An 18,638-nucleotide genomic window follows, 5' to 3' on the forward strand; every position below is an offset into this window, starting at 1 on the left:
GGGTCGGGTTGTAAAAAATTATTTTCGGGTTCGGGTTGAATCGGGTCGGTCATTTTCGGGTTCGGGTTTACAAATGCTTGTTCAAGACCCAGAACTTTCGGGTTCGGGTCGACCCAACGGGTTGAGAGATTTTAAAACGCGCATTATATTTTCATTAATTTAGGTGATAAATATACAAAGTATTAGCAGAAATTAACAAATTTTCCTACACAAGTTTATATTTAGTCAAATTCAACTATAAAATGACGTATAAGTATAAATAAAATCATATTACACACAACAATAGTAAAAACAACGTGCTTATTATGCTTAAATTTTCTCATAATCTCATTTTTTAGTATAAATACAATGATTTTCAATCGGTCGGGTCCAAAACGGGTTCGGTCGGGTTTTGACCCATTACTTTTCGGGTTGCTCGGGTTCGGATAAAATCGGGTTACGGGTCACAAAATCTTGTTCAGGACCCAGTGTTTTCGGGTCGGGTTCGGGTCGGTTTTCGGGTCGGGTCGATTTTTGATAGGTGATAGTAGTAGTAAGTTGACAACTACCATATGCATTGATATGCTTGCTTGTTTTGACTAGAACCTACGAATGAAGCTAACAGCTAGAATAATGATTCAACCAGCATAAAAAGTGGTTCACCGAACGATGTTCCAACATCAAATCAAATGTTTAAAGAACGAGCCTAAATTCTTGATCCTTACGATCCTTAAGGGCATATTGGATTGACACAGGTTTAGCAAACTGGAAGAGACGACTTTCCAAGTTTCAGGCTTACAATGATTATTGCAAACTGAAAAGAAGTCAAATGAAACTATCAACATTATTATTGGGAGGGAATGAATATGTATGAAGAAAAGCATAAATTTAGGGATGAATTGTATTACCATGGACATTACAATGTTACCTTCCTTCTTAAGTTACACTAAATTTATTCCCATTACCGTACCAACAACAAAACGGGCAGTTTAAACATTTTGCTTGCATTTAGGCTGACAAATCATTGTTATTGTCAATCCAGCGTGTCCACTGCGATAGTTGGACTCTTTTCTGTCCATCTCGTACGTTGATTTTTCTTTTGATAGGATCTTTTATTTTGATCATAGTACTAGTATTTCTTAAGGCCTGTCCTCGAGGAACTTTATTCTTTATGATGTTGTATCTCTGGTATCACACCATAGGCCCTTCTATCAGTACGGTCCCATTGCATTATGATTGTGTTTATCTTCTATGAGCTACTTTTTTCTGCAGTTTTTTTTTTGGTTAAGACAATTGTTTGAACTGCTGATAATTACAAAATACATATTATTCTGGAAACGCATGTGGTAGCTAGCCTTCATAACAGAAACACCACTAGCTCTTAATGGCATTTGGCAGTGAATAGTTTCTGATCATAAATACCCTTTTTGCAATCTGAGTAACAGGTGTTACTGAAATAGCTACTTCTCAGAGTCAAGCTACTAGCATTAGCAAAGAAACACTAGGTGATGCTGTAAAAGTAAATACACTGCCCTCCAGCTTATCTATCAGTGTGCTGCAAGAAATTGGTCGAAGATGTTGTTCGAAGGTTTGTGTAACGAGATCCTGTTTTTTTGAAAATTTGACAGTCTTGGTCTCTATTAATAAAAGAATAAAAATAAAACCTCATATACTTTCTTCGAGCAGGTTGAGTTCAAGCCGATACTAAGCACAAGTAAGGATTTGCAGTTTTCTGTTGAGGTTAGTATCATGCTTTGGTATTACGATGATGTCAATTATAGCAATCAGCGTCATATGAATGATGTCAATTTATTTTATGAATTGGTTGACATGTTATCCTGTCAAAGGTCAGAAGTAGTGCTGGATGATGACAATTGTGAAGCTCTCAAGCCTCAACTTCATCTAAGGCTTTGTATACTTTTAACTTAAAAATATGTTCTGGGCGTCTTGTATAATTCAGTTTTGATCAGTAGAAATTAGTTCAGCAAAGTCACCGCTAAACAAAATTCATTAATCACTCATGCTTTCTCAAGATTTTCACAACTTTCATCATCATCTTCATCATTATGAATAACAATTCAGTTTCTTTTTTTTAAAATTTGGCCATCTGACATTCTGACACGTGGAGTATTGTAATTCACTAATTTGTAACTATTACTGTCTTTTTGACATTATCATTATTATTTTTTGGATTTTAAATCAAAAAACACTAATCATTCGATTATCCATTAAATTACCATTAATTCTCAAAACCTATTCCAAAATATTTGTATGCTCTAAATCACTAATCATTCGATTATCCATTAAATTACCTCCAAATTCTATAATTGAACACCTACTACTAGAAAAATCAATTTCTGGAGTGATCAGCGAAAACTAGTATTGATCAGCAAAATATTGTCTCAATTTTTACAATAAACAGTTCGACAGAAGACAAATAACAAAACAATCAGCTATCAGTAATAATCGGTTTAATTAGTGTAAATAAATCTAGCTCAGTGAACTAAATTAAATTAAATAGTGCCTTAATAAATACATCAGCAAAACCAATTTTATAAGCGGTGTGGCTCAGCTGCTAAAATCTTGTTATTTCACATTGGTAGGCTTTCATGTTCTTGATAACTGGTCTTTTCAGTGTGTTCTGCTTGCAAGTCTTCAAAATAAATCCAAATTATTTATGAGGTCAGAAACTTAATATGTGTACTCCACTCTTTGGTTTAGGTATTGTTCACTGGTGAGAAGATTGGTGTTGGTATGGGTAAGACTAGAAAGGATGCTCAACAGCAAGCTGCTGAAAATGCTCTTCGTTGTTTAGCTGGTATGTAAATTACTACCTCTGTTTCTATATGTTTTAACATTTACCATTTGCACAACTATGAAGACAAAGGAGAGATAGTGTTGGTGTTCTGGGTGAGTAAGAAAAAGTTGATAAAGTAAGAGTGTAAAAAAGTGGGTGGATGTACAAAAAGGTGGATAAAGAGAGAGAAAGTTGAAAGGTGTAAGGGGACATTTGGTTCGCATGGGGTAAAGAGAATGAGATCAACAAAGGAAAAGAGGAGGAAAGGAAAGTAAAACTCTTTGATGCTAGGTGTTTTCAATCCACATTTTTTCCTTCTCTCACCATTGCTCCACCACATGTCCACATGTTCCCTCCTGCTTACGCTGCCTCCTCTTGCTCTTGTTGACGCTTCCTCCGCCTCTCTCCTTTTCCCTTCTTCATTTTGCTGCCGTCCTTTCTCCCCGATTATGCCGCTGTCGCCCTTATTTCTATTCCTTCTCTTATTATGTCACCATCTTCCTTAAAAGGTAAAATTTTCTGTTTTAAAGGTCAAATTCGGCCATGAAAACTATAGATATGTAGATTATCAAGATGGGCTTTTTTTCCGCGAAGGGTGGGATTTTTCGAGTTGGTTGTTGGGGTAGTATTGTGATGGTTTTAACTGTCTTTGGGGTGGTTTCATGTGACTTGGGGGTGGTTTCGTGGTGGTTTCGAGTTGGTTTCTGGGTACCTGGGGTGGTTTCAGGGTGTTTGTGGTGGTTCTGGCGGGTGCTGCTATGGTCTGGTTGGTGGGTAGACGATGGAGTGATTTTGGGGCGGTGGGTTTATCGGTGGCTATGGTGGTAGGGTCAGCAGTGGGGTGGTGTGGTCAACAGTGAGGGTGGTTCAGGTAGGTATGGTGGTGTAAGGTTGGTCAATGGTGGTCAACATTTTATGGGAGGTGTTGGAGGAAAGAGAGTGTAAATACCTAGGGCAGGTGAGGAATCAATTTCGAGGATTTTTGGGGGAAGTGAAAAAGAAAAGAGGGTAATGGGAGCGACAAATAGACCCAACAAACAACACCAAAGGGGATCATCTCAGTTCATTCCCTTACCCTTAGATGAATACCCCGATCCAAGTGCCCCCTAAATATTTTGGGGTAAGATGAGTAATATAGTGAAGGGGGTATGCCACAGTTGGATAAAGAAAACTTGTTAACAACTTCAGAACAGACTAAAACGGATCTTGTAAACAACTTTCAGAAACGGAGATAGTATATATGTTAACGAGAAATTCATTTTTTATTCTCTTAAGTTCATTGAAAATATCCTCGGACACATTTTGTTAGGAACCTTCTAAAGACGATTCATGTGTGATAAGGATTTCTACTGACATAATCATAATTCAATCTGAATTATTTTCAACCTCACATTTGAGTTGGTGAATGGTTTTGTAGTTTTAGGTTCATTTTTTCTGAATCTTGACTCGAAATTCTTAATCCCGGTAACGGGTAACCACCTTGTCATGGTTCCTTGGGGTTATGTTTACTAATCGAATCGGTTTAAGAATTGAGTTAATTTTAGCAAAATTCAAGGACAACCCAAAGAGTCATAAACAACCTTAAGACATCTGAAAGTGAATAACTGGATATGATAGGGGAAAAGTGTTTTTGTTTGATATTTAGCGTGTGTATATAGTTTATTGCTTTATATATTTTGTATTATGTTTCATAACCTCTTACCGGGATCTTAACTTCTCAAATTTCGAGTTGGTTTCAAATTCTAATCCTTTTCTTTTAAGAAACAACTTTAATCTGCTTAAATGATGCACCGTGTTACTTTTGATTGAGAATATCCTGATCATGGCTTTGAATCCAATTCCAAAAGTTTGTAAGACCCAAATGAGTTGAAGGTGTAGGGCAGTTCTAGCACTGTCGGGCATTGAGACATAAGTGGTGTCTTTTTTACATAAGAGGAGGTTTTACTTTGAGTATGGGGTTATTTAACAACTGATAACGGCAGAAATGCTGTTTGTGCTTTTACATACTTTTGATGCAACACCAAAAGGAACATGGCTTGAATGTGGCACTATCTAGCAACTGAAGATTGCAGAAGTCCCAATTATTGTTTTACATCGTTTGATGATGTAATTTTACTTTTTATCCATCTAAGTCCCGCCTATGCTTCAACATGGTACCCATCTTTTATGCATAGGTAGCTGATAATGGTTCATGTTTTTACATTTACGATACAACATGTTTGGTAGGTGGTAATAAATTGTGGTAATTAGAATTAGTTTGTACGTAATTTGTATGGAGAGTCCTACAAAATGCCCATGGTAATGCTCGTTCACCTCTTCATAACAATCCATTACCACTTGGGGGTCAATCTTGAGTGGTAATGGAAATTTGTGAAGAAAAACACTGGTTGCATTGCCATGGCCATTAACACTAAACTTTCTTTGCGAATTTTCATTTGAATTCATTCTCATTACCGCCATTAATTACTACCTACCACCTCTATTTCATAATGATCTATTTGCACAATATAAAGACAAAGGAGAGGTAATATGTCAAAAGGTACGTGAATATAATAAAATATGGATAAAGTAAGAGATATAGTGTAAAAAGGTGGATGAGTGTAAGAAAAAGATCAATGAAATAAGAGAAAATGAGTGGAAATGTGTAAATGTACTAAATTTTCATGTCCAAAAATAGAAAAAAGGACAATGTAAAGAATATTATGAAAGTATGAAACGTACTAAAATAGAAACTATATATCACTAAACAGGCCATCAATAATATGCATATTTCTTAATAGCTTCATGGCATTTTAATATTATCCCCCCCCCCCCCTCCCTGCTCTCAATAAACCACTACTAGGGTTCGGGCTTGAGCTTGCTCGGTTATGTTCGTTTATTTAATAAACGAGTCGAGCTTGAACAAATTAAGCTCGTTTAATAAATGAACTTGAACATGACATAGTTGTACTTGTTCATTTAAGTTCATGAACAACTCGTGTATTTATGTTCATGAACAACTCATATATTTTATCTTCATGAACAAACTCGTCTACTTATGTTGATGATCAAATTTTTCATACAAATAATTTTCTATTATAGAGTAGCAAATTAGCAATTAACTACCAACAAAGTACAAAATTAATTATGATGTCCCATGAGTTTGTGACGTTGAATAAAGATGTTATTCACAATTGTCAATTTAAATTAATTAGATAATGTATTTTATTTTTGGGTATGATTATAACTTTACTTCTGAGATTTTCAAATGTTAAAAATTTACTTCTTGGAATCAGGTATGGGCTTGGAATCAACCACCAGGTATCGGTTTCTCATACCTGATTATAACTTTACTTCTGAGTTTGGTTGATTCCAAGCCCATACCTGATTCCAAAAAACGCTGAACCAAATACTCCCTGATATGAAACAGTTTCTTTAACGTTAGTTTCTGCATTTCATTAGGGGAAGGGGTGGTGGGAAGTAGGGTAGCTATTAGAACCTGCCTGATCTCTGAAGTTATATGGGGAAAAAATTGATCCTCCAAAAGTAAAGATGTCCTGTATTGTGTTATTAGATTAGTTTTCTTATAGTCTGCATGGAGTGCTCGGGTTGGTGTTCTCGACTGAATTATATTTGTTATACTTTGCATTTATATTTTTTATGCGTGTCTTGGAATTCTGAACAGGTGCCTTTGAGATATTTTATGTATAGAAGTACGACACTGACAAGTAAATGATTACCCTTTGATTCCACAGAAAAATATTTGGCTTATGTGACGCGTGCTGGATCAATTGACCGGGATGAAAAACTTCAAGTCCAGAATGAAAATGGATTTTTATGGGATGACATCAACATTCAATCTGATGAATTATCTTCAGAAGAAAAGCTACAGAGGGACAATGCTTTCGAGGTGAGCGTTGATTGACACCATTTCAATTTTACTTCAGTTCTTTCATTAAAGATGAAAAAGATTATTACCTGGTCTTTGATGAAAAAATCATCCAAGATAGTTACAAAAAAGGATGAAATTTTAGAGGTTTTGTTTGTCACACTGGCCAAAACCAAGTGATATTTTGTAAATCAATTCTGCTGTGAATTGGATCCGATGTGTTTAATATGTGGTGTTGTCCACTGATGACACGAATACATGCTGATTGGACCATCTAAGTTTGTGCTCTTACAGTTGGAAGTTATTTATTAGAAGTGTTGACCCAAGGTTACACTTTCGGGAAAATTGTATTTTCAACATGTCATTTCAGGAAAGGAAAACCCTTTTTTCTTTTTCTTTTTTCTTTTTCCTTATTAACGACCTGTAATTTTATATCTATTCATTTTTGTGTGTGTGTGTTTGTGTGTGTGTGTCTTGCTTGTTTCCTTGTTTTTTTCCAGTAGAAGACACAAATGAACTGTGGGCTTTGAATGATTGTGCCTTTTGGGTTATTGTTGATGTGAGAATAGTTCCTCTGCCTCTTTATGACTAAAAGTCTCCACAGTTATATTCCTCTTCCTGTCTTTGGTTTTCTATGAATGATTATGGTTCTGGATCTTATCTACTATGCACCTTTGATGGCACTTGCACACTGCAGTTGGCCGCAACATTTTATCTGGAAGTTAAATCTTCATGCTCTCTATCTTTCCCTAGCTCCTTTTACCCCATGTCTTTTCTTAGCTGTTTCTGGGTGGATTACTTAAATGATTGGTTGGATGTGCTGTTCCTCTGAAAGTTAATGTTGCTATTTTATTGACACAGTAAAAACAGAGCATCTTTTGAGATTGTGTGTACTTGCATATCTAAGCTTTAGGTACTTGCCACATTTGTAAAAAGAGTTTTGCATTTGATTCTTCAGCACTTCATATGTTGAGTAATGGTTTGCAGGCTGCAGAAGTGGCTTCCGTAAGTACTTCCTCGATGGTCATTAGTCATCAGGCACCGAAGCCAGCAAATTCACCCAGGTAGGAACTGTTGATACTATTTCTTGTTTTTAATGCGTGCACTGAATGGTAACCCTAGCAACATGTGATCAATCCTACAATGTGGCGGAATCGTGTGTTTGAATATATATTTGCAAATTTCAACTGTTTGTATTAATGTCATATCACAACACTCTTGTTCTAAACTTGCTTCTTGCTGACAGCTGTGTGTAATATTTTTGTTTTCTAATGACCATGTGTAATATAAAAGAAGGAAGGTATGCAATGTACTCACTTCCTTGGTGTTTCTATCCACTCTGAAATTTCTAGGTTACAGCATTCCTTTTCTGGGAAACGGTCCAAAGAAGAAACAGGACGTGGTCTGCAAAGTTCAACATCTGTCCGACAACAGAGGAATGGTCATCCCATGTTATAAGTTGTCATGAATTTACAGTAGGATTGCGAGAAAGGACTTACTGCAGCTGGCTTGCAGAAAGTGGTTTCCATGACTGTGATTGGTTGGTGCCTACCTGTCATGGCTGCCAAGGTGAGAATCCTCTCCAATACGCTACCATACATGATAACAATAGATACCACATTTGCTGATCATCTGGAGCAAGTTTTGAGAGGTTTATTTTGAGCTGGTTAAGCAAGGGCCCGATTGGGTATCAGGCTTTGCACGTAAATTATGTTTCAACAACCAGCTCAACAAGGGGCTTATGTAAATTTACTAGTTTTTTGTTTGGCTGTCATTTTTCAGACAGAGCTATCTGAAGTAGACAGCTCACAATCACACTATTTTCCTGTGATTTCCATAGCAATATTGTTGATGCCTTCATTGCCTCGCTGCTGATTTGTTATCATCTTTTTTGTTTTACTTTCGGTTAGGTCATGCATGGCTGTGGCGCAGGTCAAGTTTAAGATAACTAATTAAAACTATTATGAATTTTTAAAATGCTACATCTGGATAATCTAACTCACACCTTGACTCACTTTATTCTCCCAACCCATTTGAACACAAAATAATTCAAAAATACCCACACCTAGACAACCACCTAACCCATTAGCACACTTTGACTAAGACAACCTTTCCTGATCCAACCCATAACCTTGCCCATGATTATTAACTCTTCCAGGCATGGATCATCTAAGTCTAACCCATGACCCACCAAACTTGACACCGTCACGCCCGACTTGTAACGATAAACACCTCTACTTTTCTCTATGTTAGGGAATCGTAAAATTTGATGAACCGTGTGTTCCATGCCTATTTGGACAAGTTTGTAGTGGTTTTCATAGATGACATTCTAGTGTATTCGAAGAGTAAAGAGGATCACGCTGAACAATTGAGATCTGTGTTGAATACCCTAAGAGATAACCAGTTGTATGCCAAGTTCTCAAAGTGTGAGTTTTGGTTGGAAAGAGTTGCATTTTCAGGACATTTCGTGTCTAAAGAAGGAGTGGCAGTAGACCCTGCTAAGATCAAAGCTGTTATTGAATGGCCTACACCCAAGAGTGTGACTGACATTCGAAGTTTTCTGGGATAGCCAAGCCAATGACAACATTGATGAAGAAGGAAGCAAAGTTTGAATGGAATAACCAGTGTGAAGAGGCGTTCCAAGCCTTGAAGACGCGATTGACAACCGCGCCGGTGTTAACCTTGCCAGATGAGAGTGGAACCTATGATGTGTATAGTGATGCCTCTAAGAATGGTTTAGGGTGTGTATTGATGCAGAACGGGAAGGTTATTGCGTATGCGTCGAGGCAGTTGAAGCCATATGAATCCAATTATCCTACCAATGATTTAGAGCTAGCAGCCATAGTGTTTGCATTGAAGATATGGAGACACTATCTGTATGGTGTGAAGTGTAGAATATTCACGGATCATAAGAGTTTAAAGTACATTTTCACACAGAAGGATCTGAATATGCGCCAACGAAGGTGGCTGGAGTTAATCAAGGACTATGATTTGGATATTCATTACTATGAAGGAAAATCCAATGTAGTTGCGGATGCCTTGAGTAGGAAATCAAGTCATAGTGTTAATGCGTTAGTAGTTGCTAACGAGCTGTGTAAGGACATGCAACGTTTGAACCTTGAAATAGTGAAAGGTGAAAGTCTTGAGGGAATGATGAATGCCTTAACCATCCAGCCGTCAATATTTGATGAGATTAGGGAGAATCAGGCTGGTGATGTAAAGTTGGAGCGAATCAAGGAAAAGATTTCGCAAGGTAAGGAGTTAGATTTCCGAATCCATGATGATGGAAGTTTGAGGTACAAAGGCAGGTGGTGCGTGCCTCAAAAGTGTGGAGAATTGAAGGAAAAGTTGATTAAGGAAGGGCACAATACGCCATATTCTGTGCACCCAGGTGGTGACAAGTTAGATAAGGACTTGAAAAAGATCTATTGGTGGCCAAGAATGAAGAACGAAGTGGCTGAATTTGTGGCTAGATGCCTGACTTGTCAGAAGGTTAAGATAGAGCACAGGAGACCTCAAGGAAAGGTCCAACCTTTAGAGATTCCAAGCTGGAAATGGGACTGTATTTCTATGGACTTCGTCACTTGTTTTCCCAAGTCGAAAACCGGAAATGATACAATTTGGGTTGTGGTAGATAGGTTGACCAAGTCAGCAGTGTTTATACCAATGAAGGAAACCTGAAAAATAGAACAACTTGCTAAAGCTTACATTAAGAATGTTGTGAGGTTACATGGAGTTCCTAAGGATATCGTATCAGATAGGGATTCAAGGTTTCTTTCGAATTTCTGGAAAAGTGTGCAGAAGAGCTTTGGTACGACATTGAAAATGAGTACAGCCTTCCACCCAGCCACAGACGGACAAACTGAGAGAACCATCCAAACCCTTGAGGACATGCTTCGAGCATGCGTCATCGATTTCCAAGGAAGTTGGGAAGATATTCTGGATTTGATTGAGTTTTCATATAACAATAGCTATCATGCTAGTATTGGGATGACACCATTTGAGGCCCTGTATGGACGAAAGTGTAGAAGTCCCCTTTGTTGGAATGACATTAGTGAAACCGTAGTGTTGGGACCTCAAATGATAGAGGACACCATGAACCAAATCCGAACCATCCAAAATTCAAGCGGCGCATGATCGCCAAAAGAGTTATGCAGACTTGAAACGTAGGGATGAAGAGTTCAACATAGGTGATAAGGTGTTGCTCAAAGTGTCACCAATGAAAGGTGTCATGAGATTTGGAAAGAAAGGGAAGTTAAGCCCTAAGTACATAGGCCCATATGAAATATTAGAAAGGATTGGAAAGGTAGCTTATAGACTAGCCCTGCCTATGGACTTGCATAGAGTGCATAATGTGTTCCACATATCTCAGTTAAGGAAATATGTTCTGGATAAGTCGCATGTGTTGCAACCGGAGACCATAGAATTAGACCAAAGTTTAACTTTCGAGGAAAGACCTGTCAAAATCCTGGATAGTAAAGTGCGTAGTACACGTACGAAGGATGTGAAAATTGTCAAAGTGTTGTGGTCTAATCAAGAATCTGAGGAAGCAACTTGGGAAGCAGAAGACGAAATGAGAAAGAAATATCCCGAGCTTTTTCCCGAGGTTAGTTGAGTTACGGGGTCGTAACTCGTGTCTTTTAAGGGGTAGAGTGCGGTAGAATTTCGCGCTTTTTACCTTGTTTTCCCCTATTTTATGCTCAATTTAGTGCTTTCTATTGACTTTACACTTATTATCGACCTGTTTAATCATGTAAAGAGTACATCAACTTAAAATTCTTGCAAGTGAACGCATTAAAGTCTCATAAAGTCTCAAGTTTTGAGTTTGAATTTTGATTTCCGAACCTAAGTTTCGGGACGAAACTTCTTTTAAGGAGGGTAGATTGTAATACCTCGTATTTTTATAATATTTATGAATATATTTTATTATATTTATGAAGCATTTTACGATTTTTAGAATTTATTTCGAATTTAAATATTATTTAAATGTATTTTAATTAATTAGAATATTTATTATTTTAATTAATTACGAAACGAATTTAAATTTTGAGTCGGGAAATTTAATGGGTCGCAAGTAATATTAAAAGGTTTGGGTTTTAAATGAAAAGTCCAACTCGTTTTATTAAACGAGCCCAATCAAAAGAATTAATTCAAAGCTCTAAGCTAGCCCAATCATTTAATTCCCTAAGCCCAATACTAATTTCCTAAGCCTAGCCCATTAGAAATTTGGAAGCCTATAAATAGGACTCCCCTCATTAAATGATCTCCCTTATTTTGCCTAAACCCTTTTTCCTCTCTTGCTTGCCCCTCACTCTTCCTCTCTCCTCCTTGCTCGTCCGGCCCTCGTCCCGCACACGAGTGCCCGCTGCTGCTCGTGCCCCTTGCACGGCACAACACCCCTTCCCCCCTTGTGCGTGTGTTGTTGTTGTTGTGTGGTGCTGCCTTGTCCAGCCGCACGCCCACACTCTCTCTCTCTCTCTCTCGCCCTCACGCCCACACTCCCTCACTCTCTTCGCCCGCGCCCAGCGCGCTGCCCCTCCTCTCGCCCAGCGCTGCTGCGCGCCCCCTGCTGCCCGTTCCTCTTCGTTGCTGCACACACACGCCCACGAGTAGTGCGTTGTGTGTTGACGTTGTTGCTTGTTCGTTCGTTGTTCAATCTTTTTTCGCCCAATCACATTAATTCGTGGTTGTTCCGTGCTATAGGCCGGATTGGTATAATTATCTTCTTCCTTACCTATTCTATTTCAATTCCGTATTTTAAATTATATTATTATTGTTTTGAATAATTAAAATGCTGGGAATCGGTTATGAACACCGTACTTTGAGGATTTATATGTTTTGATTCATGAGGCTTGTTTTAATTATTAAAGCATGAATTTTCAGATTCGTTTATTAATAAAGAATTGATTTTTATGATGTTAAATTGGTTTTATTGGGAATTTCAAGTTAGGGTTTTGACCTAGACCTAATGAGTCAATTGATTAGCATAATTAGGTGATGAATTAATTATGATAATCAATTATATTTTCAGATTTATAAAAAGGTCTAAAGTGTTGATTTTTATCGATTTTAAGGGTGAAAAGAGTATGTTTTCATACTAGGGATTAGTTTTGCAAATTGAGACGATTATTTTATTAAAGAACGATTGAATTTTAAAGTTTAAACAAGGTTTAATATTTTATAAAGTTGCTGGAAATTTAATGAACATAGAAATAATTTAACTTTCATTATTTTGATGATAGGAGGTGATTTCTAAGTGAGTGCTCGTTATTGCAAAGTGGCCCCTACTCTTAGGTATTCAAGGTACGTACAAGTCTAGGGCGACCACACTATTTGTCAAAGACATTACATGATTGTTGTTGATGTGAATTATATTAGGTGGATTCATATCTGTTTTGGTGAACGATCATGTGGATTATTATATTGGCATTATTGAATTATTGGTTGAACAAGCATGTTGGGATTATTATGAGTATGGATTTCATTGTCAATCATGTTGTTCAATATTTATGCATGTATGGTTTGGTTTCACATGCAAGGGATGAATTATTTATTGTTATGTTATTGTACGGGATGTCTAGCATACTTTTGAGCCAATTATTCGTACCACGTTGTACTATTTATTTTACCACATGTGAAGGGTTAGCTCACGTAAGCCACCGCACATGTAGGGTTCAGTTGGGAATATTGTGTATGAAATGAATTAGGATTTGTCGTGCAAGGGCACAACCCTCATGTTAATAGGCATGATGTGGAATCTCACCTTTTGTGAGAAGGAACCTGGTAGTAATTTCACAGTGTCTTGCTTTGTTGATCACAAGTCCTAAAGCATTAAAATAAAATTGTTTTGGTTGTTGTTTATTAATTGTATGTGTGTATGTTTGTTGAGTCTTGAGTTCGCCTTTAATAAAATATTAATAAACGTAAAGTGCAACCAGAACAAGCTTCAAAACTCTTGGAACGTATATACCTTGAGTATGAACAATGGGGGGAGCCTTGCCGGAAAGCTCGTTCTCCTACTAATGATACAAGACGTTGTTTCATTTAAATTATGCGCTGGAATTCCGTCGGTATGGCCCGACACTCGGTATGACCCGATATTTATTATTTATTATGGTGTTTGGTTGGCTCCCAACATCCTTCCTTTTATGGAATATTCTTTTGGCCCGTTCGAAGCTTATTCTAATTAAATTGTGAGTCAAGTGTCGAGTCTTGTATTCATGATTTACTTTTTATTTATTAAATGGCTTTTGCATGTTGATTAGTACTAAGTGAGTGACGCATGTTTATAGTTTTGTTTCACTCTATTCTTGTAAGTACTCAGCTTTTTGCTGACTACGTGCTTTGTGTCTTTGGTCATGGCCTTCGCCTTAATGACCCTGTGATGATCCATTCTTTGCACTTGCATTGTTGGGGAGTAGAATAATATAGCAGGTTGGTAGATCGAAGTACGGTCGAAATCATGTGGCTTGGGATGACTGAGAGAGTTGCATGTTTTTCGTACTTTAAAACTATTTCATCTATACTTTAATTATGTTTTGAATTCGTTGAACTTTTAATACTTTGGTTTTGGGCCATTGTGGTTCCAATTTGTAGGAGACCTCAATAATTTATTATTTATGTTTTTGAAAAGTTAGTTGACATTAAATTCCGCTGCGTAATTCTGGTAATAGCCTTAATCGTTATCACGGTGGCGGTAATATTTTAGTAATTCCTTTATTTTAAGTTGAAAAATGGTTTTATAAAAGCAAGGAATTATTAGGGTGTTACAAAATCACATTACCTAGAAGGACTAGGCAAGTAAAGTTGCATAAATAATAAGTGCGGAATTGAAAGGTGCAATATTTAAAGGCGTGGAATTGAAATAAGCAATAAATAAAGCAATATAGCAACAAATAAGCAATACAAAATTGAACTTATATAGTAGAAATTGAATGACTTGAATATTGAAAATCTGATTGAGGAACCTTTGCTCAAAAGTGATTTGGCCCCCCCATCAAATCCAATCGTGTGAAAATAATCTCACTTTTAAATGAGTTGCTCATTATAAGTATATATCATCGATTTTGTATATTGAATATTGAAATGGAACATGAATATTGAACTTGAACTTGAATATAGAACTTGAATATTGAAATTAGGAGGATTTTATTCTCAAAGGCCAAGACTTTACGTAAAGACTCAACCTTTGGAAAACTCCATACTTGTATTTGATTTTAGTTTAAAGAGAAGATGGTCTTATTTAAACATCATTGAATATTTGAACTTTGAAAATGGAATTTGTACATGAAGTTAAATGATTCATGTGTTCAAACTTTAATAAGGGATTGCACTTCTTTAAATATCATAGAACTTGTATAAAGAATGAAGTTTTTTGAAGATTTGAATGATGATTGTTGTAAGGAACATTTTCAAGAATGAAAGCCTCAACTTACTAATCATATTTTTAAAAACAAAGCATAAAGATTGAATCTTGAACTTGAAATGGGGTTTGGAAGATCATTTGAGGGGGGTTTCAAGTATTAAATCCCCTCAAACATTACCCCTTTATCACATAGCCTAGTTCAAATGAGTATGAACATCCTTGGCCATTAGAAAATAGCAAATAGATTAGGAAAATAGTAGATTAGAAGGGCATCGGATTACCTAAGCAGGCTAGTTTGATCCCTCCAAGGCGATTTCCCAATTGCAAGGTGGTAGTAGAACTTGTATTTTTGGAATTTTGAGAATTTTGAGAGGATTTATAAGTGTAAAATTATTTTGGAATTACGACGTTGTGCTCCTCTTGTTAGGTTATGGCAAATATAGAACATATATTTCATGCGGAAAAACCATAAAGCCAGGAATCCAAATTAATTGCCACATAGTCAATTAGCATGATTTAGGATACATACATGTGATGTGTGCCTTCCCTAACTTCTCCCGAACCGAACAAGAACAAGTTTAGGACTCCAAATGCCGCCCTTCCTTAGATAGTCCACAACACGTTCGGATCCGCCTTAGATTCAATTAACTAGAATATTATCTAAGGTTTTATGTTTATTCGAAAGCTTAATTATATATTTTAGGCGATTTATTAAATTCGTACTTGAACTTAAACTATATGAATACTTATTGATTGTGATGTATAAATTGTGATTATGAACCACGTATTTATATGGTGGAAATAACGGATTCAGATTTCTACTAGGATTCAAATGACTAAATCAATTAGGATTCTAGTTAAATTAATCCTTTAGAATTTAATGTTTAATCAAACACGAAAACATTTAATTCTTGTAGAATTAGTAAAACGATTAATCAAGCAATCCTAAACGACCAAGGATTCAGTCGTACATAGCATTGCACACACACACGCACACACATAGCCCGCATGGGCGTGGTGCGCGGCTCGGCCCAAGGCAGGCGCTGGCAGCACGCGGCCCATCCGTGGGCGCTGTTGTTGGGCCTTGCCTGACTCGCTTGCTGCAGGCTTGGCTTTGCCTTGCTCGCGGGCCTCGCTGGCCTTGCTGCGCGCGGGCTTTGCTAGGCGCGGGCTGGCTTCGTGCTGGCCTTGTGTCTAGCAAGCTCGTCGGAGGATCGTTTCGTACGTCGCGCTTCCGATTTGTTTCCCGATTCCGGAATTCATTTCCGATTCGAACAATATTTAATATTTCCGATTCCGGAATTTATTTCCGATTCGAACAAATATTTAAGATTTCTGTTTCCGGAATTTATTTTCGGTTCCGATAATATTTCCGTTTCCGGTAATATTTCCGTTTCCGTCAATATTTCTATTTCCGATAATAATTTCCGATAATAATTTCCGATACGTACCATGTTTCCGTTTCCGGCAACATCTACAACTTGGATAACATTTATATTTCCGTTATGATCCATATTTCCGTTTCCGGCAATATCATCATTTCCGGAGTATTTATATTTTGCCTTTTAACGATTTCAGCTACCACTGGAACCGAGATCCGTCGATTCCGAATATCCATAAATAGAGTATTTAATTCACTTTAATACTTGATCCGTTCATGTACTATTTGTGTGACCCTACGGGTTCAGTTAAGAGTAAGCTGTGGATTGATATTATTAATTCCACTCAAACTGAAGCGGCCTCTAGCTAGACATTCAGCTCACTTGATCTCACTGAATTATTAACTTTCATAATTAATTAATTCTGAACCGCATTTATTAGACTTAGCATTGAATGCATAGTTGGAGCAAGGGCATTATTTCCTTCAGTCTCCCACTTGTCCTTAGGGACAAGTGTGCATTTCCTAATTCCTTTGTCGCTTGATGCTTGCTCATAATTAAGAGTTGTCATCCTTATTATGTCCAGATGTATTTCTCGGTTTCAGAGTTCAATTGATCAAATAAACAGATAATCATAGCCTATGATTCATCTGAGCACGGCCATGCATTTTCAAGTTTCTAGCTCTCCGAGTGGCCTTGTACAACTTTCAGCATCTCATCCCGATTTATGGGAGGACAACCCCAATCTTGTGATCTTGAGGTTAGACTTTGTTTGATAGGTGATTACCTGAGCGTTGCCGTTATGGTCTCCTTATACGGTGCGACGGTTGACAACGTCAAAGTAACCAGTTCTCAAACAAGTAATCTCAAATCACTCAGGTATTGAGGATTAGTGTCTAATAATGTAATGAAATTTACTTATGACAGATTTTCATCTCTTACAGTGAAGTTTCATAGGTCTGTCCGATACTAGTCTTCTCAAAGTAAGTATTTATACAAATGATTGCGACATTGCCATGTCCACATAGTTCAAGAAACAAAACTACTAGTCATCTTGCATTCTAGTCGTCTAGCGTTTTCCATGCGTCTACCTTTATAGAAAACTTCCGACCAGGGACCTTTTTCAACTTTTGACATTCAAGTTCACTTGATAGACATTTCTTAGTCACAGGACTGGTCCTGACAGTCTATCTTGAATATATCGTCAAATTGAAAGGACTCATCATTTAATACTAAACCAAGATTAAATGGAGTATGAAAATACATTTCATATATGATAAATGTTCAACCCCAATGTTTTACAACCATGGGCCTCTAACCCATCTTTAAAACAGTTCATGGAATTCAAAGCTATGCTTGATTTCCAGTGCTACAATGTGAGTGTTTCTTCTCACTTGTTTCATAGGTTTAGTTATCATGCTTTGCCAATCTTAATATCCTTTTCATCGAATGTTCTTCGAGATAGATGATAAGATCTTTTGAGTATGTTTATTTTGTGATCTAGTCTTTCTTGCTACAATAGTGGTTCTACGCATTTTGCAATGAAGAACCATCAAGTCAGCAGACATGTGATCTACCCAATTACCCAAGTTCAGTGAAGAACTCTTTAACATAAACAACCCTATTTTATTGCTTCTTAGGCAATAAGTACTTTTACTTCAGCTGTATAGGTTGCTAGTGATGCTTTGTCTGGATTTACTTATCCAAGCAGTTCACAGATATGTGGAAGACTTTCCATCTGTATCTCATAACATAGAAATTAATGTTTAATTTCCCACGCAACAACTCATGGTCTCCAATCCATGTTGCCATTTCAAAATACGATGCTCTATAGCTCGTCCTTGCCAATGGTTAACTCCAAAGGGATCTTGCTTGATCATTTGCTAGTGTTTATGTGTGTAGCATCAATTTTTAGCATATCTTCATTTCCTTGAATCAAGAACTATTCCTATTTACTTTTCAAGTACCATAGGATTTTCTTGATCTCAATCTAGTTGATGTTTACTTAGACCAATAGAGATTGGTATATGTTCGTCATGCCTAAATCCATGATAGATCCTCATATTATATCATACATGATAAATTCTTTTGCAGAATATTTCCCAATTCAATTCTATTCATGTAACTTTGGTTATCCAATTTCAGTAGATACTGAATCCAGCTAAATTCTTTGACATATAATATAGGTGAAGAATCTCATTAGATTATTTGATGTTTAACTTAGTAAATGCTTATACATACTTCAAACAT

At 36.9% G+C, this 18,638-nt stretch overlaps 1 protein-coding gene across 3 annotated transcripts in view; it reads left to right on the forward strand.

Moving 5' to 3' along the window:
• The window catches only part of LOC110793972 (RNA polymerase II C-terminal domain phosphatase-like 2), a 31,116-nt gene extending 16,824 nt beyond the window's left edge, over nt 1-14,292 (forward strand). For 2 of the 3 annotated variants that reach the window (XM_021998908.2, XM_021998909.2), the window contains exons 10-15: nt 1,425-1,567; nt 1,666-1,719; nt 2,701-2,797; nt 6,511-6,665; nt 7,632-7,708; nt 7,997-8,504. In XM_021998908.2, coding sequence (XP_021854600.1) covers nt 1,425-1,567; nt 1,666-1,719; nt 2,701-2,797; nt 6,511-6,665; nt 7,632-7,708; nt 7,997-8,102 — 632 coding nt within the window. In that variant the 3' untranslated portion in view covers nt 8,103-8,504. Of the gene's footprint in view, nt 1-1,424; nt 1,568-1,665; nt 1,720-2,700; nt 2,798-6,510; nt 6,666-7,631; nt 7,709-7,996; nt 8,505-12,886; nt 12,948-14,065 lie in introns of those variants that run through there. The other variant, XR_002534853.2, reaches the window with a different exon arrangement.
• Nucleotides 14,293-18,638: the final 4,346 nt, after the last annotated feature.

The sequence above is a fragment of the Spinacia oleracea genome, chromosome 2 (genome assembly GCF_020520425.1).
Source record: "Spinacia oleracea cultivar Varoflay chromosome 2, BTI_SOV_V1, whole genome shotgun sequence".
Lineage (NCBI taxonomy): Eukaryota > Viridiplantae > Streptophyta > Magnoliopsida > Caryophyllales > Amaranthaceae > Spinacia > Spinacia oleracea.